This window comes from Cololabis saira, chromosome 20 (genome assembly GCF_033807715.1).
Source record: "Cololabis saira isolate AMF1-May2022 chromosome 20, fColSai1.1, whole genome shotgun sequence".
In the NCBI taxonomy this organism is placed as follows: Eukaryota; Metazoa; Chordata; class Actinopteri; order Beloniformes; family Belonidae; genus Cololabis; species Cololabis saira.
This window is the reverse complement of record NC_084606.1, coordinates 25,149,178-25,173,965: the sequence shown is the minus strand read 5'-3', so window position 1 is coordinate 25,173,965 and position 24,788 is coordinate 25,149,178. Positions and strand designations below refer to the sequence as shown.

The 24,788-nt window shown below is 46.0% G+C and overlaps 1 protein-coding gene across 1 annotated transcript in view; it reads right to left on the bottom strand.

Annotated features, from left to right (window-relative positions):
- efnb3b (ephrin-B3b) overlaps nt 1–24,788 on the bottom strand; it is a 104,017-nt gene that overhangs the window by 41,657 nt on the left and 37,572 nt on the right. The window contains exon 2 of the mRNA XM_061709512.1: nt 15,593–15,882. Within this exon, the coding sequence (XP_061565496.1) occupies nt 15,593–15,882 (290 nt within the window). The remainder of the gene's footprint in view (nt 1–15,592; nt 15,883–24,788) is intronic.

Sequence of the window (24,788 nt, the reverse complement as noted above, 5' to 3'; positions counted from 1 at the left end):
ATGTGTCTTCATTTTCGTTGACCAAAACGAGACGAAATGTTCTACCAAAGATCCTTAATGTCGATCTTTTCAGTAGTTTCCTCTGGTTTAGTTCTGCTGGGTGACGTTACGTCCTCAATCCCAGTCGCTGCAGCGGGGAATCAGATCCAGAAGATGCAGCTGCAGGTTAGAGGCTGATGCCGTTAACGCAGAGCTCTAGGTTCACGTCAATTAAAAACAAAGTTACATAGAGAAACGCGGGTATCTTCTCTGGGGCTGGAGAAGAAGAAAAAGAGACCATCTTTGGATACACTTTCCTACATAGACGTGGAAAAGAAAACTCAATGTGTCGTCGGAAATGTAAAAGACGGGGGGGAAATGCAGAAAAATAAACATGTTGTAAACTCAAATTAAGTCTTCTGTATCTGGAATGAATGTACTCTTGAGTCTATAAGGTAACAATAATATAATAATAAGTTAACCTTGTTTGAATTGTTTGGCTAAATACAATCTTTGACTAAAACGAAACTAAAATGGTCCTGGACAATTCTGACTAAAATAAGACTAAAATGCTCAGACTTTTAGTGGACTGAAACTTGACAGGACTAAAAGGAGAATGAACGTGACTAAAACTGATAAAAACTAAAATGATAGCTTGACCCAAAGACTAGACTAAAACTAAAATTGAAACCGGCTGCCAAAACCAACACTACGGACGCGGCCCGACTCGGACCGCGGGACCATTAGTTCCACCAACCGCTCTACTTCCCAGCACTTTTGGCAGCAGCTTTAGCATTTAGTGAATTCTGAACCGTTATCAAACCATCACGCTGCATCAAATTAAGCTTTTCTCTTCCTTGTTTTGGTTGACCCACAAGTGCAAACTGAAAAGGGATGTGAAAGAAGGGCGGAGGGAACGATTTGGGCTCCGACATTAAGGAGATGGGGCGTCAGAAAATGCCTTGCATTTGTGAAACGCACCCAGAAGTATCTCACAACAATGGCGATTAGTCAAGAACAAGCAGGCAGCCAGGCCGCTAATGAATCTCTCCTCAATAAACAAACGGCGTGCACATGCGTGCGCACACGCAGCGTGCACAGCCCCGGAGTGATAATGATGTTCTTTGTGGAGTTTTTTTGGGGGGTAATTAGAGCTGCTTAAATGTTGGGTGAAAGGGATTTGCGGCTGATTGTTTGTCCTGGTGTCGTTGAGCCGCGGGCCCTCTTGCTCCGCTGAGCGTCAACACCGTCTCCTTCCACTGTGTCCTTGCCGCTCACAAAAGTCCCTTTTCTCCTCGTCCCGTCCAACAAGCCCAGCTTTCTTCTGTTTACCTCCATTACTGTGTTCAAATGATCCCCGCTTGGCAGGATACATCGCAGCGCCGCCGCCGCGCATCCACACGGCAGATTCACTGACAAGATCCAAAATGCAAATAAACTTTATTGTTTGCAATCTTTTCTTGATTCAATCAATCCTATTTTACAACCTCCCACATTTAAGTGTAAAGACTAAAGTGACAGATGAATCTGGGATGAGCTTGGATGATAGTGTCAATAAACTCTGGAGTACGCAGACACGCCAGATCTTGATGCTACTTCTGATAATGATGGTTAAACATTTCCAAGTGAGTCATTTCATGGCCTGAGAATCCCAGTAAAGTAAAATCTGTGTGCACACGAGTCCAGAGATGCATATAACTGTGTTCTTTCTGTCGTTACAAGGAGGGGAGGTTTATGTGACGGGATCAGAGTTGTGGATTCTGAGACGTGAAGTGGTGACTGCTGAGGCTCCCGGGATCCCCGTAAGCCCTTTAACTGGCCCGCATCCACAACCGTCTTCTGCTCCTGGCAAAGAACTGTGATCCCTTCTGAATACTGAACAATTTCCATTCATCATCTCTTGCTTGTTGGTACAGCTAACTGTGTTGTCATCCCTGTCGGAGAGCTCGGCTTTGCCAAACAAACCACGCTGAGCTCTTTCTTTCATCATCCCAGCTGATCACCTCGCTGATGATATTGAACGGAAACATTTCCAAACACTCCCTTTTTCGCTTTTTTACCTCCTTTTCCTCTCATTTCTCTTCTGCCGGACAGCCGCCGGGTCCAACTGTGCTCCAAGAACACCATAATCGACTTCACACATGGCAAAGATCATAGAGTACTTACTGAAAATCAGCATCAGCAGTCTTTGGTTTGTCCTCTCAAAGTAGAGGGTCGTTGGGGGAACAAGCCAACAACATTTAGCCTGTAAACTTTAGTAAATACCAAAATGACAGTGTCTGTGGATACAGAGCGAATGGTTAAGACAAATTAGCCTAGTTTCGCTCATTTCAACATCTGGTTCGACATCGTCCAAAGCCTTGATTGAACTGGAGATGCAACACAGATGCTCGTCAGGAATCTGGTGTGCAAAGGCCCCTTTGAATTCCTAGCGGCTGATTTTCTGTGTCTGTTTATTTTCAGCTACTTAAGCCAGACACATCTAACTACAACAACTAAATTCAAGTGCTGATAGTTTTACTTTATTTGGAGCTATCTGCATAATCTGTGTCATGTTAGCATCCCTGTGTCCCAGTCTTCAGACTTTTACCTCACTTGAGGCTTGGAAAGAATCCAAACAAAGGTCGCCCCCCTTTTCCAACGTCTATAGTAAATTAATGTATAGCCATGTGTAATTGTGTTTATTCTGTCAAACTAGCTGACTCGGCATCCATGTGGCCCCTCCATGCCAGTTCTTTATCTTAATCTTGTATAAAAAAAGAAAATAATTTGTTTATGAAACCAAGATTGCCCTCATTCACATTGTTTATTACTGAGCTAATGATCAGCTATTTTAATTAAAACGCCTTAAAATCCCGCAACAGCTATGTTTATTGCGTTAAAAAGGCCCTCGTTTTCCAGTTTTGAAGGGGCCACATGGATGCTACGTCAGCTAGTTTGACAGAATAAACACATTTACACATGGCTATACATACATTTACTATAAATGTGGGAAAGGGGGAAGATTTTATTCAATTTTCTCATCTCAGACTTGCAGAGAAACAAAACACTGTCAACATTTCGTGCTAAGCTAAGCTAGGCTAACATCTCACTTGTAGAAAGAGAGTGTGTATTTTCCAAAATGGCGAGTTTCCCTCATTAGATTCATCAGTGTGTGAAGTCAAACACACACATCATGTCTGCGTGTCGGGCCAAAACATCTGTGTGCGTGAACATGCTCATTATGCCGACCGGGGGTCATGTTTGCATGAACCTGGGCACTAAATCAGGTCTATATTAGCAGAGTAATACGTTGTGCCGATGGCAGAGGTCAGTCGAGAGGGGCGCTCGCTTCAAACCCCCCGCCTCTCGCCGGGCCTGATTGCCGGGAAACACGTCCCTCTGCAGAAGGTCCCCCAGCAGAAGGCAGCAGCACAATGACGCCTTTGTTTGTCAAGCTGCGCCGGGGGAACCGGAGAGGTCCGTGCATCTGTGCGTACATGAGTATGAGAGTGTAGGGAGGTTAAATGAATCATACCATGTTAACCGGGCTCAATCCAATTAGGGAGGGAGGGGGTTCCTCTCGCCTGACCTTTAGCAGGGTGGATGTGTTCACACCCGCCCCCCCCCCCCCAACCAAGATGGCCCGGCAGACAACACCTTCAGCCGTCCACACAAACGGACAGATGCACAAACATGAGTCACGCGAGCGGCACACACACACCCACGAAGGCACCCGCCGCCCGCCCTCACCCAGTCCTGCAGACAGCAGCGGCGCTCTGATTGCTGACCTAGATCGGCCAGGCGATCTGTCACTTTCTCTTACTCACACTCAGCACACATCTTTTTCTTCCCTTTTCTCTTCTTCCTCTACCTCCTCCTCTTCTTCTTGCCCAAATATTCCTCACTCTCTCGCTCTCTCTCTCTCTCTCTCTCTCTCTCTCTCTCTCTCTCTCTCTCTCTCCCTCTCTCTCTGAGTGTCTCTTCACATTAGCTCATCCCTGTCCCTCTCCTCTGTTATCTTCGCCAGAGAGGCCTTTGCCTTATTTGTGCCACCGACGCAGGGTCAAGACGTGGACATATGGGGCACGTTTGCAGCACTCGTGCACTCTACTTGACGTTTTCTAATCAACGCGCTAAAAGATACCAGCAGAGAATCTCAGGTGAGTATGAGGCTTAGTCATTTAACACTTGAGTTGATGACCATTACTCTAAATTAAGTAATCATGTTCGTCATCCACTGGGAGATGCAGATAAACTTCATCCCTGGGGGAGGGGGAAATTAGTTGGATCCATTGCACCAAACCCCCTGCGGACTATTCTATTGCATTTTCCACTCTCGCACTTTATTGGAGGGTATTTACACACATGAGAGTTTAACGGAGACAGTCCGCCTTAAGAATTCGATGTGTTTGGTGGAGTGTGAAAAATGTGTTGGGAGCTATAAAAGCACTCTCAGGTCCACCTTGAAATAGCTGTTAGGGACTGGCTCGAAGCAAACTCCTGGCATGTCCCCCGAGGGCCACAAATAAATGCGAAAGTACATAAACACTTGAAGTCGGAGAGGAAAAAAAAAAAAAGAGAAATGTATCACAGTTTAGCACGATTTGATTCAGCGTGGCGGGGATGGGAAAGCGATTATTTGCAGATGTCTACTGTTGAGGAGTTACTTGCGCCCCATAAAGTCATACGATGTGCCGACAGATGATTAATTAAAGAACACCAGAAAAGGAAAAAAAGATAGGCGATGATTATCCTCTAAGTCTGGAAGTCTACTAAAGATTAACTCATAAGGCAAGGCAGGGCAAGTTTATTTGTACAGTATTCTCAAATCATCAAAATGTCCCAATATTTACAAGATCCACTCAATACAGGGGTCAAAGGTTCAGTTCTTCCTCTTGTTTTTCCAGAAACGTAACCAAGCCGCTCTGTTGTGGTCATCTCCGCTCCGCCCTTCCCTCTCCATCCCTCCAGCAGCTCTTCCTCCCGTCTCCCCCGTGTGTCTGCGAGCGTTAGCGCCTGGCAGGAGGCTCAAATCAGAGGGCTTAAACTTGATCAAATATTCAGCGGATATAGATTTCCCAGAGTCCCTCGATCCCTCGCCTCTCCCGGCCAAGCCACTTCGCATCCCTCCATCCTCTCCTCTGAATATTCTGCTCTTCCCGCCGCAGTCATAAACAAAGTTGTGTGCGCACAACTCCAGCCCGCCGCGCTCGTTCACTCACGGAGGATCATAAAGTAATGTGGAGCGGCGAAGAGGTGCAGCTCATTCACAGAGCACTGCAGAGTTTCTCGCTGCTTCTTCCTCTTCCCTCCTCTCCCATTCTCCGTTTCCCTGTCATTACCCCGTCTTTCTTCTCCCCCCGTTTGGTTTCTGTGTCATTTCTTCCAACTTAACCCTGATAAATAAACCAGTGCTACTCTGCAGCAGCGTCAGCGGCCTGATGGCTGATGCCTGATTCGTGCCTGGTCCCGTCCAGCAACTAGACCACACACGCGCATAAATAAACCACCTAAACCCTTAATTTCTGCCATGTGAACAGCGCCGGGTAACATTACTCTTAAAAGGTAAGTAATATCCATTAAAACTACGACACTAAATAATACACAAGCCCCTTTTGCAGATCCGTGCTCGAGCTCCCGTCTTTAGGTATGCAGGCCCCACTCAGCTCTTCTATTATTCATATTAGCGAGGTGGCGTTGTTTATCTCTGACACTGCAGTCACCCGGTCCTGCAGCGGAGAAATATAGTAGTAGATAGTTGCACGCAAAACTTACCTATGTCTGTCCCATATATACACACACACACACACACACACACACACACACACACACACACACACACACACACACACACACACACACACACACACACACACACACACACACACACACACACACACACACACACACACACACACACAATCCCATCTGTTACAGTGTGCAACAAGAACAACAACAACAAGAAAGCTGCAGTCCCACGACGTCTGACCCATTCAGTGCTGACCAGACTTTCGATGTATGGGAATGTGTGTGTGTGTGTGTGTGTGTGCGCAATTGAGGTTTGTGTGTGTTTACAACCATAGGCCTGTTTGTATGCCAGCGTGTGTGTATATGCGTGTGTGCATATATTTACGAGAAAGCCCCCGTGCACGGTGATGTGAGCTTGCATATGTTAGTGTGACATCGCCCTCTTAAGTGTGTGTGTGTGTGTGTGTGTGTGTGTGTGTGTGTGTGTGTGTGTGTGTGTGTGTGTGTGTGTATAAGAGAGTGAGAGAGAGGGAGATCACTCACATTTGAGGTCATATGTAAAAGTGCCAGCCTGCATTCATATACTCTGTGTGTGTGTGTGTGTGTGTGTGTGTGTGTGTGTGTGTGTGTGTGTGTGTGTGTGTGTGTGTGTGTGTGTGTGTGTGTGTGTGTGTGTGTGTGTGTGTGTGTGTGTGTGTGTGTCAGGGCCGTGACAGCAGCAGCGGTGACTGAAAGCTAAAAGTGACCGTGCTGTTTCAGCGTCATGAGATGAGATGCATCTACAGCCTCAGTCTCTCTCTCTCCGTCCTCCACCATTCTCTTCTACCATTTCACTTTGATCCTTTCATCCCCAAATGTGTACAGCGGTGTCAGACCTCTCTTTCTCCCCCTCTCTTGATGCGCGTTGGCCTGTCTGCATCTTCACAGTCATGGCTCACTGGTTTGACGGCCAGTTTTTTTGCACTGTAAATCAACTTTTACTCCGAGACGGGTTTCACACACGTCCCCTTAAAACACACGCTGGAACAATGATGGATTTTACAGGAATAAAGGCAATCAAATCTAGCCTGAACCTAACCAGTAGCCCCAGTACTGGCGTTGGATCACTCATTCAAGTTCATCCAAGCAGTTTTTTAATCACCCGAAGCATTAAACATGTGCACACGACCCGTGAACACCACCTCCACCTAAACAAAGACAGGAACGCTGCACTAAAGTTGCTTTCGTCAACAACAATGATGACTAAATATCGCCGTCAACGAACCTTTATCACCTGAGGAAAATGAGACGCAACGAAAATGCTGGTCATGTGATGATAACGATTTATGTAGATGTAGATTACAAAACAAAAACTAAAAACAAATCAAAATGTGTCTTTATTTTCGTTGACCAAAACGAGACGAAATGTTCTACCAAAGATCCTTAATGTCCATGTTTTCAGTAGTTTCCTCTGGTTTAGTTCTGCTGGGTGACGTCACGTCCTCAATCCCAGTCGCTGCAGCGGGGAATCAGATCCAGAAGATGCAGCTGCAGAGTTAGAGGCTGATGCCGTTAACGCAGAGCTCTAGTTAACGTCAATTAAAAACAAAGTTACATAGAGAAACGCGGGGATCTTCTCTGGGGCTGGAGAAGAATAGACCATGTTTGGATACACTTTCCTACATAGACGTGGAAAAGAAAACCCAATGTGTTGTGAAAAAGAAAAAAACGGGGAGAAATGTGGAAAAATAAATATGTTGTAAACTCAAATTAGAGTATGGGCAGAAATATGTGCCACTAGAAACTGAATTTGAATCATTTATATTTGAATTTGAATTGCTCAACTTGAATAATTGCATTAAAAAACTGAATCTGAATCACATAATTTTAATGTGTATTGTTTAATTTGAATCCTTGCATTGAAAAACTGATTTTTCTACAAAACGTCAAGATATAAATCTACACTTTTTACACAGAATGGAGAAAACACAATGGGTTTCGAAATATCTAGCTCCCATTGGTCGTTTATATCGTTGAAAGAAAATAGGTTATAGTAGGCTACGTGAAAAGGAGTTCTTTTTATCTGCACTCGATTGCTGTTCCTGCGGAAGACCCGGATGTCTGGCACAGTAGAATTGAAATTGAATTGCAAGAACTGAATTTGAATTGTGAGAACTGAATGTAGATTCAGTTTTTCAATGCAAGGATTCAAATTAAACAATACACATTCAAATTATGTGATTCAGATTCAGTTTTTTAATGCAATTATTCAAGTTGAGCAATTCAAATTCAATTTCTAGTGGCACATATTTCTGCCCATATTAGAGTCTTCTGTATCTGGAATGAATGTATTCTTGAGTCTATAAGGTAACAATGATATAATAATAAGATAACCTTGTTTGAATTATAAAATGGGTTTGGCTAAATACACTCTTTGACTAAAACAAGACTTAAATGGTCCTGGACAATTCTGACTAAAATATAAAATGCTCAGACTTTTAGTCGACTGGAACTTGACACGACTAAAAGGAGAATGAACATGACTAAAACTAATAAAAACTAAAATGATAGCTTGACCCAAAGACTAGACTGAAACTCTAATTGAAACAGGCTGCCAAAAACAACACTACGCTGCACGCCACAGAAGATGGCACTAGCCACAACTGTGTCTGAAGGTTCCTCATCTAGGACTGGCTGGCCAACATCGGCCCCTGAGGGCTGCCGTCCTGCATGTCTTCAGTGTTTCCTGCTTCAACACACCTGGATCGCATAAATGGATCAGCATCAGCCAGCTATCGGGGTCTGTTACCGACACGTGCAGCTGGATCAGGTACGTGGCGGCAGGGGGGGTCTAAAACGACCCCCGAGGACCAGAGCCGGCCGGCTGGCCCTGAGCAGCGAGCTCACAGCTCCACAGACTGCAGTGATGCAAGAAACACCGCTCTGCAGCAAAAGCTCACCGAGCCGGCAGCCGAAGGAAAAATGAATGAAATAAAATCATAAATCATCTTCCAGTGCAAAACTCCACTTGACTCACGCAATCCCCGGCCTCCGTGTCAAATCAAATACATTTCTCCTGCCTTCTGTTAGCAGCAGAAAAGCACACGGAGAGGCGTGACTGGTGAACGCAGCGCTACAGCTACGAGCAGGACCGTTTTAGTCCACATCTGGTTGGTTTGGCACCTGAAACCCTTCAATGAGACAGATCCTGCATGCCAACATGTCCCGAGCGTCCCAGGTCAGTGGATCCATCTAATTATATGGACTGTTTAGGGATAGAGAGGGACTCTAAAAGTGGAATATTATGTCACACGGAGATCATTTATTTATTTTTTTGCCTTATAATATCCACATTTCATTTCATTTCATTATAATCTCACATGGCATCATAATTACTTTTTGTTGCTGGCTGAGGCTTGTTCTTTTCAAGCAGGACTCTGCAGCAGCCTCGTCAGTAAGGGCTCACACCACATTTCCCTCGGGATTAATAAAGTATCTATCTATCTATCTATCTATCTATCTATCTATCTATCTATCTATCTATCTATCTATCTATCTATCTATCTATCTATCTATGATTAGTCCTTTATTCATCCCTCAGTGGGGAAATTATTTTTGAGAAGCAGTTGTACACACAACACACGCGTGCATCGAAAAAAGGATAAAAAAGTAAAAGATATATAGTTACAAAATATAAACAGTATATAATACAGTGGAATAAAAATAGTGCAGTACGATAAAAAAAATCCATCTATCTATCTATCTATCTATCTATCTATCTATCTATCTATCTATCTATCTATCTATCTATCTATCTATCTATCTATCTATCTATCTATCTATCTATCTATCTATCTATCTATCTATCTATCTATCTATCTATCTATCTAATCATCTTTGTTAGCCGAGACATTTTCACATCACATAATCCTGCACTCGTCACTGAAAAGCTGCGAGATCCAGGATGTGAAAACTCAGTTATTTCATAAAGTGTTTTTTGTTTTTGCTTTCGTTGCTTTCACACAGAACGGCCACCAGTGCGGTCAGCGGTTGCTGATTTGTGGTTTGGGGTTGAGATCAGATCTTAAGAGCAATCAGCATGGCTCAGCTCCAGCAGAGAAGTGAGGGCAGAGCGGGTGTTTTGGGAGTTTGGGTGAACCAGCCCTTTAAAATGACCGGATCCTGCACCACATGGGGTGGGGGGGGGGGCTCTCCCCTTCTTAGCATCTTCAGCTGTAAATCCAATCAACTCCCCGGAGACGGTTTTCCTCTGAAGTTCTCACTCAGCAGCTACGTCACCCTCGGTGCACATGCGCAGGTCACGCCAGGCCTCCTGGCCTCAGAGCTCTAAATGCAGGGAAAGGCATAATCTGTGGTGGGGCTGATGCCATGGGCATGTGCATGTGTGGAGGATTTGAATGACAGACGTGAGGGCGGAGGAACCGAGACGGCACAGAGACAAAACAGAGGGCGAGAGACGGCCGGAGGGAGAGAGTGTGACGCAGAAATAGGCTTACATAAACTCTGACCTTGTGTTAAGAACGAAAACATCAATCAATAGCTATGACAAATCCATTTCCCCGCTCCCTCTCCCCGCTCCCCGGGACGCCCAAGTAAAGAATCGCACTTAATGAGATTCAAGTAATCTAATCACACTTCGGTGGCGGCGATGCGTTAGATTGTAAAAACAAAAGGAAAGTTTAGATTTTTCCCTCAGATTACTGTGAAGTCTTCCCCCCAAATCACATTGTTTTCCCTTTAAATGATTAGTGAAGCTACTTATTTCAGTCGGGGCGTGTAGAGTTTCGTCAGGATTTCGGCGACGGGCTGCGCGGGAAACCGATCGCCCAGTGGGCTTTAAGCAGGTTACAGGTAATCTGTAATGCGTTTAACTTCAAAATTAACCTCCAGCGACCCGCTTCCCGCTGCTGCTCCATCAGAAACACACTCCGCACCACCCCGAACACATCTTTCAAGCGAGCCCACTCGGAAGTGTGCAAATTAAATTACAGTATGCTGTAGCGCCTGATTAAAATGAGATTACCCCGAAGCTTGTGCATGCGTTGGTGCCTCCACGAGTAGCACAAACATGCTTCCTACAGCTAAGTCTCCTATGTGCAGAACATCCACTGACATGGCCGGTTAGCACACATAAGCTGCAGCGGATATCTGGCTCTAAATGAGCGGGATTAACTCTTATTAATTATTTCTCACCACCATCAAACACACAGAAAGCTCTGCAGAGAAACTCTACACAATTCCTGATTGCTGCCACACACTACAAACCGGCACACGGCTCTCTGTAAGCAAGCAATCTGATGTTATCAATACGTTATCAGCGCCAAATCCTCTCACCGATCAGCAACTCCCCCCCGTCTCCTCGCTTCTCCACAATCTCGCCTCGCCGATGTCTGACTCAACCCGTGTGCACATGAAAGCGAGTGCAGAGCATGTGTGACCTTGTGTTGAAGCCGCCTATCGATCGGGGCTGGAACTGTCAATCGATCGGTCTGATCTGTGTGTGGAGATAAAGGCGTCTCTCTCTCAACACTCCCGGCTTCCAGGTGAGGGGTGCAGAAGAGGCGGCGAGATAAACGATAAACGCTGGAGCTCGTTGCTTCCTCTGAAATGTCAGATGAACGTGTTTTGCTCTGGTTTTGTGCTGAATAAGCAGTAAACTGGGTGTTTTTACTCATGAAAGATCCACGTTTCGGACCGACGTCCACAATCACCTTAATTTCCTTGTTTAAATTACGGACCACCGTAACAGGATGTTGCAATAATCAATAATAACCCTACAACAACAACAACAACAAGAAACGGTTATCTCTTCAGTGCAAGATTACAAGTGCTCAACAAAGTTAAACATCCTTTAGTGTCTACGACTTGTAAACCAGCAGTAGGCAAGTTTAGAAATATAAAAAATATCAAAATACCCGCCGTTTCAATCCTCATCTCTCGTCTTTCCCTCCTTTTTTATTGGCTCCTGTCACTCATATCACATTTTTAAAGAGACGTTTTCAAAGCACGTTTGGTGAGAAAACTGCATCCCAGTGCAGAAGGTTCATTATAAATGCATATAAATTAAAAAAACAAACCCAATCAGGATTAAAACTGCACATGCCAACTTCCGCTGTTGTCACGGCAACCCATACAGCGGTATTAAGAGCGTCGGCTACACCGGGTGTGTTTGACGCAGTGTTACCATCTGCTGACTTGGTGACATCTTAACAGAGAGGAGATTTTATGTTTCAAGGCGGATGTCATTCATTTTGTTTCAGAACATTAACATAAACCCGAGATATAAAACGGATGTGTCAGTTCTGCTACTGAGCGGGTTTTCAGTGATCGTCGTGGGTTATGGGTTTCTTGTCTGTGCAGTGGTGCCTTTGTTCTTCTAATATCCTCCCAGATTGTCTCCACCATGTTTCATCGGTCCCTGTGAGTATACATTGTCCGACCTTTCCCCTCTCCCCTGCTAGTCCATTTGTCGTGTTTCTCCTGTCTACTGCCAGCTCCTCTGACAGTTTTGCGTTTTGGATATTTTGGATGTGCAGTTTTTTTGGTTTAATGAAGGAATTGTATTTACTGCCTTTACATTAGACTGGTTTATGTTACGCACCCCTTACCCCCCCCACTGGCCTTACAGTGGCAGAGCTTTTAGGTGATCCACGACCGTTATTAGTCCCTTTCATACCACTTCTGCTGTTTATACTGTATGGACACATACTGGAGGTCAGAGTTGGTTTGCACCTCCAAGATCGAGTGCAGAGGTTGTGAAAAACCAATGTATGTGTGATGAGAGGGCAGGGTACCACGTCTAGGGCCAACCCCCTTTCACCCCTTGCCCTTACAACTTAGCCTTTCCTCTCAGTTCTGCGTGTTCACATGTACTGTTTCCTTTGTGATGGAGGAGTAGAGGTAGGGCCTACCCCGCCCTTAAAATGGAGATTTCTCAGGTGCACATTTCAAACAGATTGCTTTCCGAGAGGCTATGGAATAAAACTAAAGGTAGTTTTCAATCACCCACGTCCTAGAGCTAAGAGGAGGGGAGGGGAAGGACAAGAAACAAGGAAGAGAGATTGGCCCTTGAGAAGTGTAGTGAGGAAAGGTGAGCGAAGGCGATGCAACAAGGACGACCTCGTTGTAGTTTTACAGTGTGACCTCTGTGATGAAGGGCGACCGGCTCTAGGTAGGCTTGTTTTATGCTCGCTGCACATATCATCAAAGTTTGGCACTTCATATCAGAGGAACTGACTTAACCCACTCTTTAACCGAGAACAGTTCTGGTGCCCGGGTCCGCCTCACGTTCCAGTCCAGGGCGCAGAAAAGGACAGTTTTTCAGCATCTAAGCAAACTCTAAAGTAAAAGGCAGAGCCTCCAGAGCATTGGGTTTTAGAGGTCTGAATGTGGACAGGGCCGAGATGTGAATTACTCCTCTGATCTATATATACCTGCGAGACGTGGCCTGAGCAAGATGGGCTGCAGCCTCCTTCGGTAAAACCGACTGTGACATTTTGCGCAGGAGCGAGTGCATATTGGACTTTAAAAGATGCAGTATATAAAAGATGTGCCAGGGGATTTTAAATCAGGAGCATAGTTTAATTTATCCGTCTGACACTCTGTTTTATGTACCCAGTAAATGCTAGCTTCCTGCAGCCATACTTGATGTGCCGCGCGGTTCTGCCCGACTCTGAGTCACTGAATCAAGAATCAGTAGTTATCAGACTGCATTAATTTTCATCCATGCTTATCAGCCTCCAATTCCCATATTATTGGTTCCCCGAGGTACACTTTCAATACCGCAAGACACTCGTATATATAAAAGACAGTAGATAAAACCTTAATGCTCAACATCATCTCACCTACTTATAGCTAATGTGAGATAAATGTACGTCCTGATATTGATACACGGGAAACATGTCCAGCGTCTCACCGAAACCCAACGAGCAAATATAGAACACAACGATTCACGAGGGAGCCGACAGACTTTGAAAGATCATATATTCTCTTTGTTTCTTTCCTGTGCTCACTCCGTCTCGTCATCTGTGTCCCAGCTTGCTACTCTCCTCCTTCCGGCACCACGTTTTCTATAGTTTTTAGATTTTTTTTCCCCTTTTCTTTTCCTCCCAAACAGCAGACGAAAAGGAATGAAAAGCATTTGCACACCTGAGTGGATGGAGCTCGCAGGTGCGTGGGCGGAGAGCTGTGGGAATCACACAGGGTCTCTCTCTTTGTCTATCCAGCACAATCTCTCGCTCCCGAGGTGTTTTTACAGGCCCCGTGTTTGTACTGGAAACTTGTGGGCGGTTGGAGTGTGTGCACGCATGATTGCGAGCACTCTGTGTGTTGCACCAGTCGCTCTGTGCTAAACGCTCTTGGCTTTCAGTCTGTTTTAAAAACAACCTGCAGGTTTCGGCCGGCGCGACCTTTTTACGTGCAGATCGTTCCGTCCGATAAGAGCGCTTGGCCCGGCTCGCCCTGGTGACCTCACCGGGTCCTCACACAGCCCAACTCCAAACAAACCTTTTGAATAAACCAAAACAAACTGCGCCTCACAATTATCGGCTGTGGCGAAGCTGGCAGTAACAATAAACAGACCCGAGGCCTCCGCAGCCGCCGCGCGGGACAAAGACGGCAAAGAAAGACGGACTCATGAAGGCAACAATTAAGTCAACATGTTATTATTCCCTAGAGCACAAAATCCCACACTAGTGGATGGTTGAAAGGGATAAAACAAATCAAGATTAAATTGTGTTTGTAAATGACAAATCTAATTTAAAATGAGTATATCTCAACTACACGGTTCATTTGAATACATTTCAAAATAAAAGCTTACCCATTTACTTTTGTAAAGTTTGATTACCTTGTTTACTTATTTCTATTTATCTCTGGTGAGAATCCTTAATAAGCCCACCTTGGGTTTCTTTTTTCTCACCTGCACTGCAGTTATTATTGTATTGTCACTATTTTTTTTGTATTCCTTTAATATGTGCGAATAAAAAAAAAAAATAAAAAAAATGTGAGATTATAGCAGAAGTGTGTAGTGGAGTCTGGAATAAGAGCACTAGGCCCCTCCCACAAGCTGCTTTATGAGGCTATATCTCAGGAAGGACTTGATGGACTTCAGCGACTGACACCTTTTTGGATTATTTGAGGCCAATACAATCAACATTTTAGGCAAGATCCAATCAGAACAAAGGAAATATTTCACAGCTTGGCATTTCCTGCTTTTCTTTACTCCGGTTAATAGAAAGAGCCTGATAGAAGACGACGATTCAAAATGATTTGTTATTGTGTAAGAAGAAACTTTAGATTACAAAAATAAAGTGGACTTTTTCGTTTGACTATGATTAATGATGACAGAACATCAAAGGTGAGACTAAACTCAGAGTTGTGTTCCAGAAAGTGAAGTTGTTTTTTTAGTGCTGGCTCGGTGAGTTTCTGTCACAGAATAGTGATTCTTACACCGCTGGAGTCCGCGGAGACTCATCTTTCACATGATACAGGCTTGTAGCAGGTAGCAGCTGGTCCCCAGCTCCACTTTTCTGGGGCATCTTCTTGTTTTTTAACATGTGTGCTCTTGGCATTGTTGGAGTTGAGTTTTGTTTAAGTTAAAATGGTCTACAGCTTCTGATATTCAGCTGCTGCACTTTATTTTGAAAGAACACCCTGAAATCTACATTTGGTAATTTTCCTTCAAGTGTCTTGCATCTGCCTGCAATCCTCAAACCTAATTACTCCAACAACACCTGCCCAATCAGCAGCATCATGGCTGAGATAAACAAACACACTCAGGCGCCATCAGAAATCAGCCGTGCAATCATAACGGCGCCCCCCCCCCATCCACACCCGGCGATGAGACCCAACACACGCTCTCTCCACCCGCTCATCCTCCACTCACCGATGATGTAGTAGTCGTGCATGCTCTTGAACTCGTGACCCCAGAGGTTGGGCGAGAACTCCTGGAACTTGATGGTGAAGCGGCGCTCTCGCGTGGGCTCGTCGCAGGTGAGCACGATGTTGGGGGCGCCCATGACCTCGCAGCGGTCCGCCTGCTCCCGCGACGACACCAGGTACAGCTTGTAGAACTCGTACTCTGGCGTGGACCTGGCCGTGTCCAGAGGGGGGCAGATGAGGTCCAGCCGGTCCCCGATCTGAGGGTACAGGACGTAGCCCTTGGAATCCCTGAACCTGGACAGAAACCAGAAGAGAGAGACTAATCAGAGGAGCTGGAGCGAAGGACGGACCGTTAATTAAGCTCTTCATAAACCAGTTCACAGCCACCTGTCCTTGCTGCAGAATGAGCAACAGATGGGTGCTTTAAGCGCTCTCGTTTCTCCATCTTTCTCATGTTTTGGCCCTGGTGGAGAACAGGTGTCTATACAGAGGACGAGCCGTGCAGTCGGCAGCGTAAACATGACGATCCACAACGGGAAGATCACCACCACGAAAGCAGCAGAGGATTCTTTCCCTTTTAGGTTAACCTTGAGTTCATGAGCATTACAAGAGGGAGTGGTCCAAACTTCTTCACTTTCAGAGGAAATTTACACTAAAATAATCAAATACATTCAAAGGCTCACTTTAGTAGTAAGAAAAAATGTGATTTTTAAAACCAATCTAGAAAAAGTGCTCATTTATAGGCCCAAAATCAGCAAAGTTGACATTCATCATTTAAAGAGAAATGTACTTTTGTTGCATGTTATGGCATTTCTTCCCAGATCAAGCATCATAAACAAATATTTAGCTTGTAAACATCTTTAAAACAAAGATTTGTTTGGGGGAAAAACAACAAAAGCCATCCCTGATCAACATATCTAGCTAATTTTAAACTTCGGCCGCAGGGGACTGAAGACGCACGTCTCACTGCAATGCGTGTGAATGTATGCATGACTGTTAAGATCAAAACAACATTTCAAAGCGTCTACTTTTTTGTTTAAACAAAGAGCATCTTCTCTCTGAGCTCCTGCTCCTCTTTTTTTGCCTCCACAGAGTTTATATTTGGAAGTGAGAACTGAGGCATGTCCATGGAGGAGGAAACAGCGCGCCACCCTCTCGCAGACACCAGAACAAAGGACGGCGCTTCGGATGCCAGATCTCTCAGACGTACAGTCAGTTATTATCCAGGTAATTAGCAGTCCTGGTGTCGGCCTGTCACGCACTCCACAGTGAAGTGGGTGCCGGTTATTCGCCCGGCATCCACGGCACGACGCAGCTACGACGCCTAAATCCGCGTTTTCAGAGCGACTTTGATCCTTCATGGCATTCATTTTGTCAAATGGTGCTTCTGAGGTGCGCACCGAGCAGGTTTCTGGGGACATGTTTCACATTAAAATTGAAATTAAGTGTGAGGACACGCTGGGCTCGTGGCTGGCCACTGCACGCCCCCCCCTCCCGAGGCGTTTCCAGGGCCGGGAACACGAAACGAGGCGGTCAGGCGACACGCACGCAACAAATAACTGCGACTCCGTCATCCGCCTCGGAGCACAAAGCCATCTCTCACTGATAGGAAGTATAAAGCTGCTCCCGCGGCCGGCCCTGCTGCTAATGTACCTGCGCAGGTACGTCCGGGAACAGGCACCTGCCTGCACACCGGCAGCCGGCAGGAATCAGACATGTGTTTGTAGTGGGAAGGGTTCAAATGGGAAGGTGGATCTGCTGCAGCTTTTTTCCTTCTTCTTACAGGGTTTCTCGTGTCACTTTGAAGTGGAAGTGGGAGGAAGCGAGTGCCAGGAAAGTTAAGGAGGCCACTCTCCGGTACCTCTGCCTCAGATGCCGCTGCTGTTTTTTCAGCAAATCCGCGCGAACGCTCGGGAGACACGGCACTAAAACCTGCTTAATGATTCTCTCTGTTCAGCTGTCAGACAACCATTTGAGTATTAAAAATAAACAATGCAGGATCACAAAGCACACAGAGACAATGGAGGATGTTGCATAACCGTGCTGTCGAGCGCAGGGAACAGAACTTGTGCCAACAGTCATACAAGCAGCAAGTGACAGTTTCGTTTGTTAAATCAGGAAAAAATAACAAGTTCACCTTTTAGTTAGTCCTGTCACAATTACCACATCATTTATTGATCCCAATAATTTAAGCTTAGTGCAATAATTCTGCATTCTGGTTGCTTTTCATCATTTGTGTTTCCTGGCTCCACTTAACATATACCAGGGAAGCATCTGCAGAGCTGAGACAAAGGCCAAGACTTCCCAGACAAAATCTGAAGATCTGGTGAAATATGAGCCTCCTCTGCAGCCTGGGCTCTCCCTCGGAGATGGGTGAGAGGTTCAGTCATTTAGGAGAGGCTCGGAGCAGAATCACTGCCCTTCTCCTGAGCTGGTTCAGACACCAGGATGCCTCATGGAGGAGGCTGGGCCTTTCTGCTCCGGCTTCCACCACAATTCAAACCCAAATCAGCTCTCACTGATGAATAAGCGGAGCTTTACGCAAGAATGCAACTAGATTTTTCATCATCATCGATGTATAGACGGAGGAAACCCTGTAGGTCTGAGATTTTATCAGATTTAAACAAATATGTGGATCAAAAAGGTTAATAATGAGCTAAAACCATCAATAATTTGTCAAATTATTTAAACTAAAATCAACAAAAATGTCATACTAATGACTAATGTCCTTTAGTTGCTTTAGTTTTTCTTTGCAACCCTTTTTAGAAGCTCGTGCACTTTAACTTCACCAACATCAGGAAGCAACATAATGCAGTTTGATTTTAGTTAATTTGGTTTGTTAAAGAACGTCAGTATTTCTCAGTATCAACAGCAGCCAGACCGGAGGGACGATCCAGTCATTTAATCCTGCTCTTTCATACACTTCCATGATTAAAGACACAAACACTTACTGTAAGTCCAAGTTTTGTACTTTTGGGGCTCTAAAAACCCTGGATTACCGATTTCTCGTAATGCAACATGATGGCATCGTTGATGGACCAGTCATGCGGTCGGGTTTTAAACACCACAACAAACCTCAGACAACCTCATGTTTTATTTAATCTGACTCGTACAGACACGTCGAATATCTTGAGAATTCCCTTTAAAGACACGTCGACTGCTTAAACTTGTGATCGGCACCTTTGTTGACCCTTGATGGTTTCTCCGTTATCAGGTTGATTGTTTTGCTGTGTTTTTTTTCCAGTTTCCACATAGTTAGACTGCAAGAGGGACCGAGAAGTAAAGCTCCAAAGTTTCCCTCTTCCTTCTCTCCTGCAGAGAAACTTGACTAGTTTATAAATAAACCGCACCACGGCTGTCTCCATGCTGAAGTTCCCATGTGATGCTACCAGGTATGCAAAGACTATACTTCCTGTTTGTCAAGGTATTATTTGGGATCTTTGCAGCGTTAACCACAGACGCGCGTGTCGTCAGCAAAGCTCGACGTGTAGCTTGGGAACCTTTAACGGTTGTTTCCGTCTCTCGTGACAAGAGAGAGAACGTGCGTGTTGTCAGCACATATGAACGCGTAACAATTTCAATCTGTGCATGTGGTTCTTTATGTGGACACTGAGCTCGTGGACACGTATATTTCTGTAAATAAATTAATACCGTTCGTCACAAAGCCCCAGCTACAGCTGCACTAGAGAACCGCCGTTTCATTTGTCCGAGCCAACACTGTAAACATAATTAGTAAACGTCCCGGACCGAGTGAGTCCTCTCTGGTGGGTGTCATGTCTAATAAACGTGACGGGTGGTTGAGACCACCAGCACCAACGCTACCTCCATACTGCCGTTTCTGTCAAATAGGGAGGGCTGAAACGCAGAACCGGCCTGGAAAACCCACCAGAACTGTTCTTAGATAGCTTTCACTTTCTGTTTGATACACTGAAACTGTTGGTAGTTAAAACTAGTTACTGCTGGTAATGTTACGTAGTTGATATCACTATCCAAACCAAGCAGGACCTGGATTTACCCCCACACTGCGCTTTAGGCTGATGCCCGCCTCACATCGGTTCTGAGACCAGGTAGAGCTGGACTACAACGCCTGACTCTTGACAGGTCAGGGGACTTCATTCTCAGTCCTAATATCTACCGTATTTTCTGGACTATAAGCCGCTACTTTTTTCATAGGTTTTGAACCATGCGGCTTATACAAAGGTGCGGCTATTCTGTGGATTTTTCTTCCACTGCTAGGGGGAGTGCTAACCGGAATTAGAATAAAAACTAAGAAAAAATAAATGCAAAGAAGAATAACCTACTTCTTCTTTAGCAGATAGAAGTAGAAGCAGATTTCAAACAGATAAATAGATAAATAAATACCGGTTATTTTATCTTGGTTCTGTCCCATTTTAATCAGAAAATTTGCTGCCGTGTTAAAAGACACTGTTAGGAAAGGATCTATTTAGGTACAAACATGTACATCATTTACAGTTCAAAATCCTTCTGTACATGTAGTAAATATCTAATCTAACAACATAAATATCTGCGGGTTGCATATGTTTTTTTTTTTTTTTAAATATAGCGGATGCGGCTTATATACAGGTGCGGCTTATAGTCCAGAAAATATGGTACTTAATTATGGGATTCTCATCAAAAACAACCACCAGCCAGTTGTAGATATGACATGTGGATCAGACTGACTCCCTTCCTCCGTAGGAGATTCTCAGAGGCCTGGTCCAGGTAGGTTCTGGCCCAGATGGAGAATGTTTGGCCCGTATCTGCAGCTTTGTTTTGCCCGTACTTGACGTTGACAAACGGCATGGATTCAGGGCGAGCGTGACGGCGTGAACTTAGACGCTGCCAACGGACGCAGCCCAGTCTCTGGGCCGGGCCTGGTCCATCACAACACTTCCTGTGTCAAAGCGATTATTTTTTTTTATTAATGACCTCTTTGTCAAGCCCCGCCCCCGTTGCTAGGTCGTCCACTTTCATTGTAAAAAACAGCGTTTTACATCACTTTATTTCTAATTATTGGACCAAAGAAAATCAAGAGCAACTAGATATAAATAAAAAGGAACACTTCAGGTGCAATGAGTTCAAAAAACTGATTTTTTGGCAGAAAATTAGATCTTTTTATTAATCTTAGGTGGAAGGTGCGGCCGTCCACATAGCTTTATCCATTTTTTCGTAATGTTCCGTTGGTTTTGGGATGGAATGTATTCCTGTGATTCTCTCTGGGTAGCGGGTGTGACTTTTACAATGGCTTAACCATTTTAAGATATATAAATAAACGCTTTTATGGTTGTAGCTATGGGTTGCAGCCTGCTGCCATGCCAACTTTGTTTTGGAAGTACAGATCGGATTTCTGCCAGTTTGGGGATAAAAATACGCTGCACCCTCACGACACTACAAGTGTTGCTTTTACTAATACAAAGTTTAAAAAAAAAAATAATCCACTGATATAAATTTCAATACAAACAAGTAAAAACTAGGCCTTTTCCGTTGAGGTGAACTCTTTTGTCCAACCCGGATATTCTGACCCGGATGTAGCAACGGAGAATGATTTTTCTGATTGGTCAGTCAGGGACCAATCAGAAGGCTGACAAAGAGTCAATCTGGTTCAGTTTGTCCTACTTCATGACCTCTAGGAGGCTCTGACCCACATAGGAGTTTATCAGAGTCGTAACTGAGCCGTAAGCGCCACCAGTCCATCAGATTGCACCCAAATGTGCAGAAACCGGACTTCTCTTCTGGGTTCTTGAAGACCACTCAGGTGAAAGTCCCTGCAACTGTTCACCTCACTGAGAAAGAGGACGCTTCCTGCTCCAGCTTTTTAGGAGCTCTTTCTAAACTTGGGAGGAGGTTCTGCTGGCTGTTGTTGGAGTACAACCTTAGCAGGGAGACTTTAGCACTTCATATTTCTGAGCACATCCTCTAACTTCCACCAGAGCTTTGATTGCGATGAAAAGAGATGTAAGCTCTATCGCTTTGGCGTGTTTGGCCTGGTGGCGTGGACCCGAGGAATCAAGAATGCAGACGGAGAGGCGAAGGAGATTTAGCTCAGACGGGCTCAGAGGCCTACTGGGAAGCCACTGTTCCACTTCTCATTACGCAGGTCACTCGGGGTTATCAGGCCGTGCTGAGACCGGAGAGGCCCGGCGCTCCGCCTCACTCAACACTGGCAGCAGCTCACAAACCGCTCCTTCCTGTTGGGCTTCAGAGGGGCATTCACAGCGTTTACAGAGGGACCAATGTAAACATGGTGGTAGCTGCTGCAGCAAGGCCTGATGGGGGAAATCTGCACATGCACACACACACACACGGGCCCGAACCAACACAAAAGCACATCCACCCACATCCAGAAGCAGAGGTGGAGTTTCTCCCGTACCTGAGTAACAGAATCAGTGTTAGGAAAACAAGAAGCCCTGGCTTCCTGCAGGAGGCTTTGTGTGAGTTTATCTGATGGTATCCTGAGTCACTGCTGCAGCACACACACACACACACAGAGGGGATGTATGTGGTGAGAGGTAAATGCCACCGGGCAAGTGCAGTGCTTCAAAATGAAAGATGGGGAAAAAGAGAAGGAGAAATCAGTGGAGGGAGTGAGTGGGAGGAGGGGTGGAGGGAGAAAATAAATAAAAATATTGAACAGGCGAAGTATCCACCAGCAACGAGGAGGAAAATGCTGGATGATCAGACAGATTGGGGGAGTCCTAAAATATCACATGCAGGAGGAGATGAAGACGAGTGATGAGAAAAGAAAAGATGGGACTTGGAGATGTTCTCCCCATATAATGGTAGAGAAGGACAACCAGCATCTATTTATCTCACACCCACTTCACCCTCTCTCTCTCTCCATTTCCATTTCTGTCTCTCTCCTCTCTTTCTCTCTCTTTCCTCCTTTCTCTCCCTCTTTCTCTCTCTCCTCCTTGCTGGGACTCGGCCTTCAACAGGCCCTGACTCTATAAGTCTACTTTTTGCTTTACTTTTACTCTTGTGGATCTGAGATGTGGCGAGGCCTTAAATCTTTACGGTGAAGAAGCCCAGAGGAGAGGAGGATGAGAGGATGGGAGGATGGGAGGACGAGTCGGGCGGCGGAGAGGAAGGATAAACAGCTTTGCGGCGCTCCTCCTCATCTGAATGAATCCACTGTCCAGACGCCGCGAGCAGCGTCATCTCTTTACTCTGCTCTGGGTGCACTTTCCTCCCAGTTTCTGAGTGTCTGTACGGTTTCTTCTCCTTCTTTCTAAACCCTCTCCCTCCCTCTCTTCTCCCTCGCTGTCCACTCTGCCCCCCGCCCCCTCCGGGTCGCCCCCTTCCCTTTTTCTCAGCCGTTAACAATAGAGCCATTCATGTGGCCACAATTTGAAACATGGCGCGGTAGGTTGGAGGGGCCCAGGGGTGACGGGGAGGGGGGGGGGCGGTGGGAGATGGAGGGATGGGTGGGGGGGTCGCTGGGGGGGGGGCTTTCCAAACCTTTTCTTCTCTGAGCTCTTTTATGAGAGCAGAAACATCATTTTCTCAACCCAGCCGTCGCCCTACCACGACCCCCGAGCCGGGCTGAGAAGACTCAAGTGTCAGTCTCCGTGACCCCCCCGACCTTCCTACACCCCCCACACCCCACCACTCCATCCACTAACTCCCTGAGTGTCACATGATGCTCGATTACAGGCGTTGCATCCAGTAAACTTCACCTAAATCTGCGTTCATCTTCTTCTTTTCTTTTTTTGTGTCTTCCAGGTCCCCCCGCCCTCTCGCCCTCTGGCCCACCTGCACGCCGTCTACCTGCTCCTGGACACGTCCAACATTTCCCAGATTCCGCGGCGGCAACCCGAGCCGCATCCAGGCCGAGGCCGAGCACGCAGGTGCAGCGGTGCAGCAGAAACCCAGGAAGGTACAGAAGACGGAGACGTGACCAAGCAGAAAGAGAGCCAGAAAATGGACGGGTGGTTCTGGATTCAGGTGAAACCGGGTCGGTCCGGCAGCCAAACGCGACCTGTCGGGGAGTTTGAAGGTCGGGAAGACCGCTGAGGTCCCGGTCTGGCGGGGAGCAACCAACAATGGCCACATTCGGGTCTGGCGGGAGATTTATGGCGGGTTCAGAGCATAAAGCTGTCTGCACTAATCTCACGGTATACACACTGTACACACACACACACACACACACACACACACACACACAGACAGTAATCACACACGCTGGGGCCCTACGTGACCTCTCTCCCCTGCTTCAACGTATACACGCTGTCAAGCGCACGGCGGGGGAGCACACGCTCCTGAGAGCGGCAAACTGATCGGCCACGGGAGGAATAACACACACACACACACACACACACACACACACACACACACACACACACACACACACACACACACACACACACACACACACACACACACACACACACACACACACACCTAGTAGCTGTCTAAAGCAACTCCGCCGGGTCTCTTTTGCAGGGGGCGCGCTTTCCAACAGCGTGCTCACGGCACGTAAACACATCCGCGCGGTTCTGACGCGTCACTTGAGCCCAAACGGAACCTCTGAAGCTCAAGTCCGGTGATGCAAATGAAACTTTACAGCAGTCCGGCACCCACAATCGACTTTCCTTCAGTGAGCGTCCAATCAGACGCGCGCAGAGGCCTCGGGAGCGACTCCGCGGGTACAAGCGCGCGGCCCGAGGAGATTTGGAAATGTAAAAATATCTCACCCTCCTGACAGACTGTTTTAGCCACTTTGAGACAAATATTATTTCAAGCTTCACTTCTGGATTAAATCACTTGCTACGATGGAAATTCTTCCCTCTTTGCTGGGTAACCGCGGGGGGGGGGGATCAGTTTCCAGTCTTCTGCTGGAGCAATCAATATCCCCATACGGAACACCAACAAGTCCTAACGTAAAGCACATGCCGAGTCTCTATAAAACACGACTCTTACTCCATCTGTCCTGTGACGCGGGAGTCGCCCAGCGAGGCTGTATCCCAGAGGTTTGGCCATCACAGCTTCTTTCATCATCACCTCATCTTTGATGGCTGTGCGGCTGGAAGCAGCGTCTCGCCGCGGGTACAAGCCGCCCAACAGCCGCTTTGCAGGTTGTTGTTTTTTGTTTTTTTTTCAGTGTTTAGGGCTGTGCGATTAATCGATTTTAAATCTAAATCGGATTTATTAATCAAAATCGATGTTAAAAAAGGAAAATCGGAAAAATTTTCCTTTTTTGC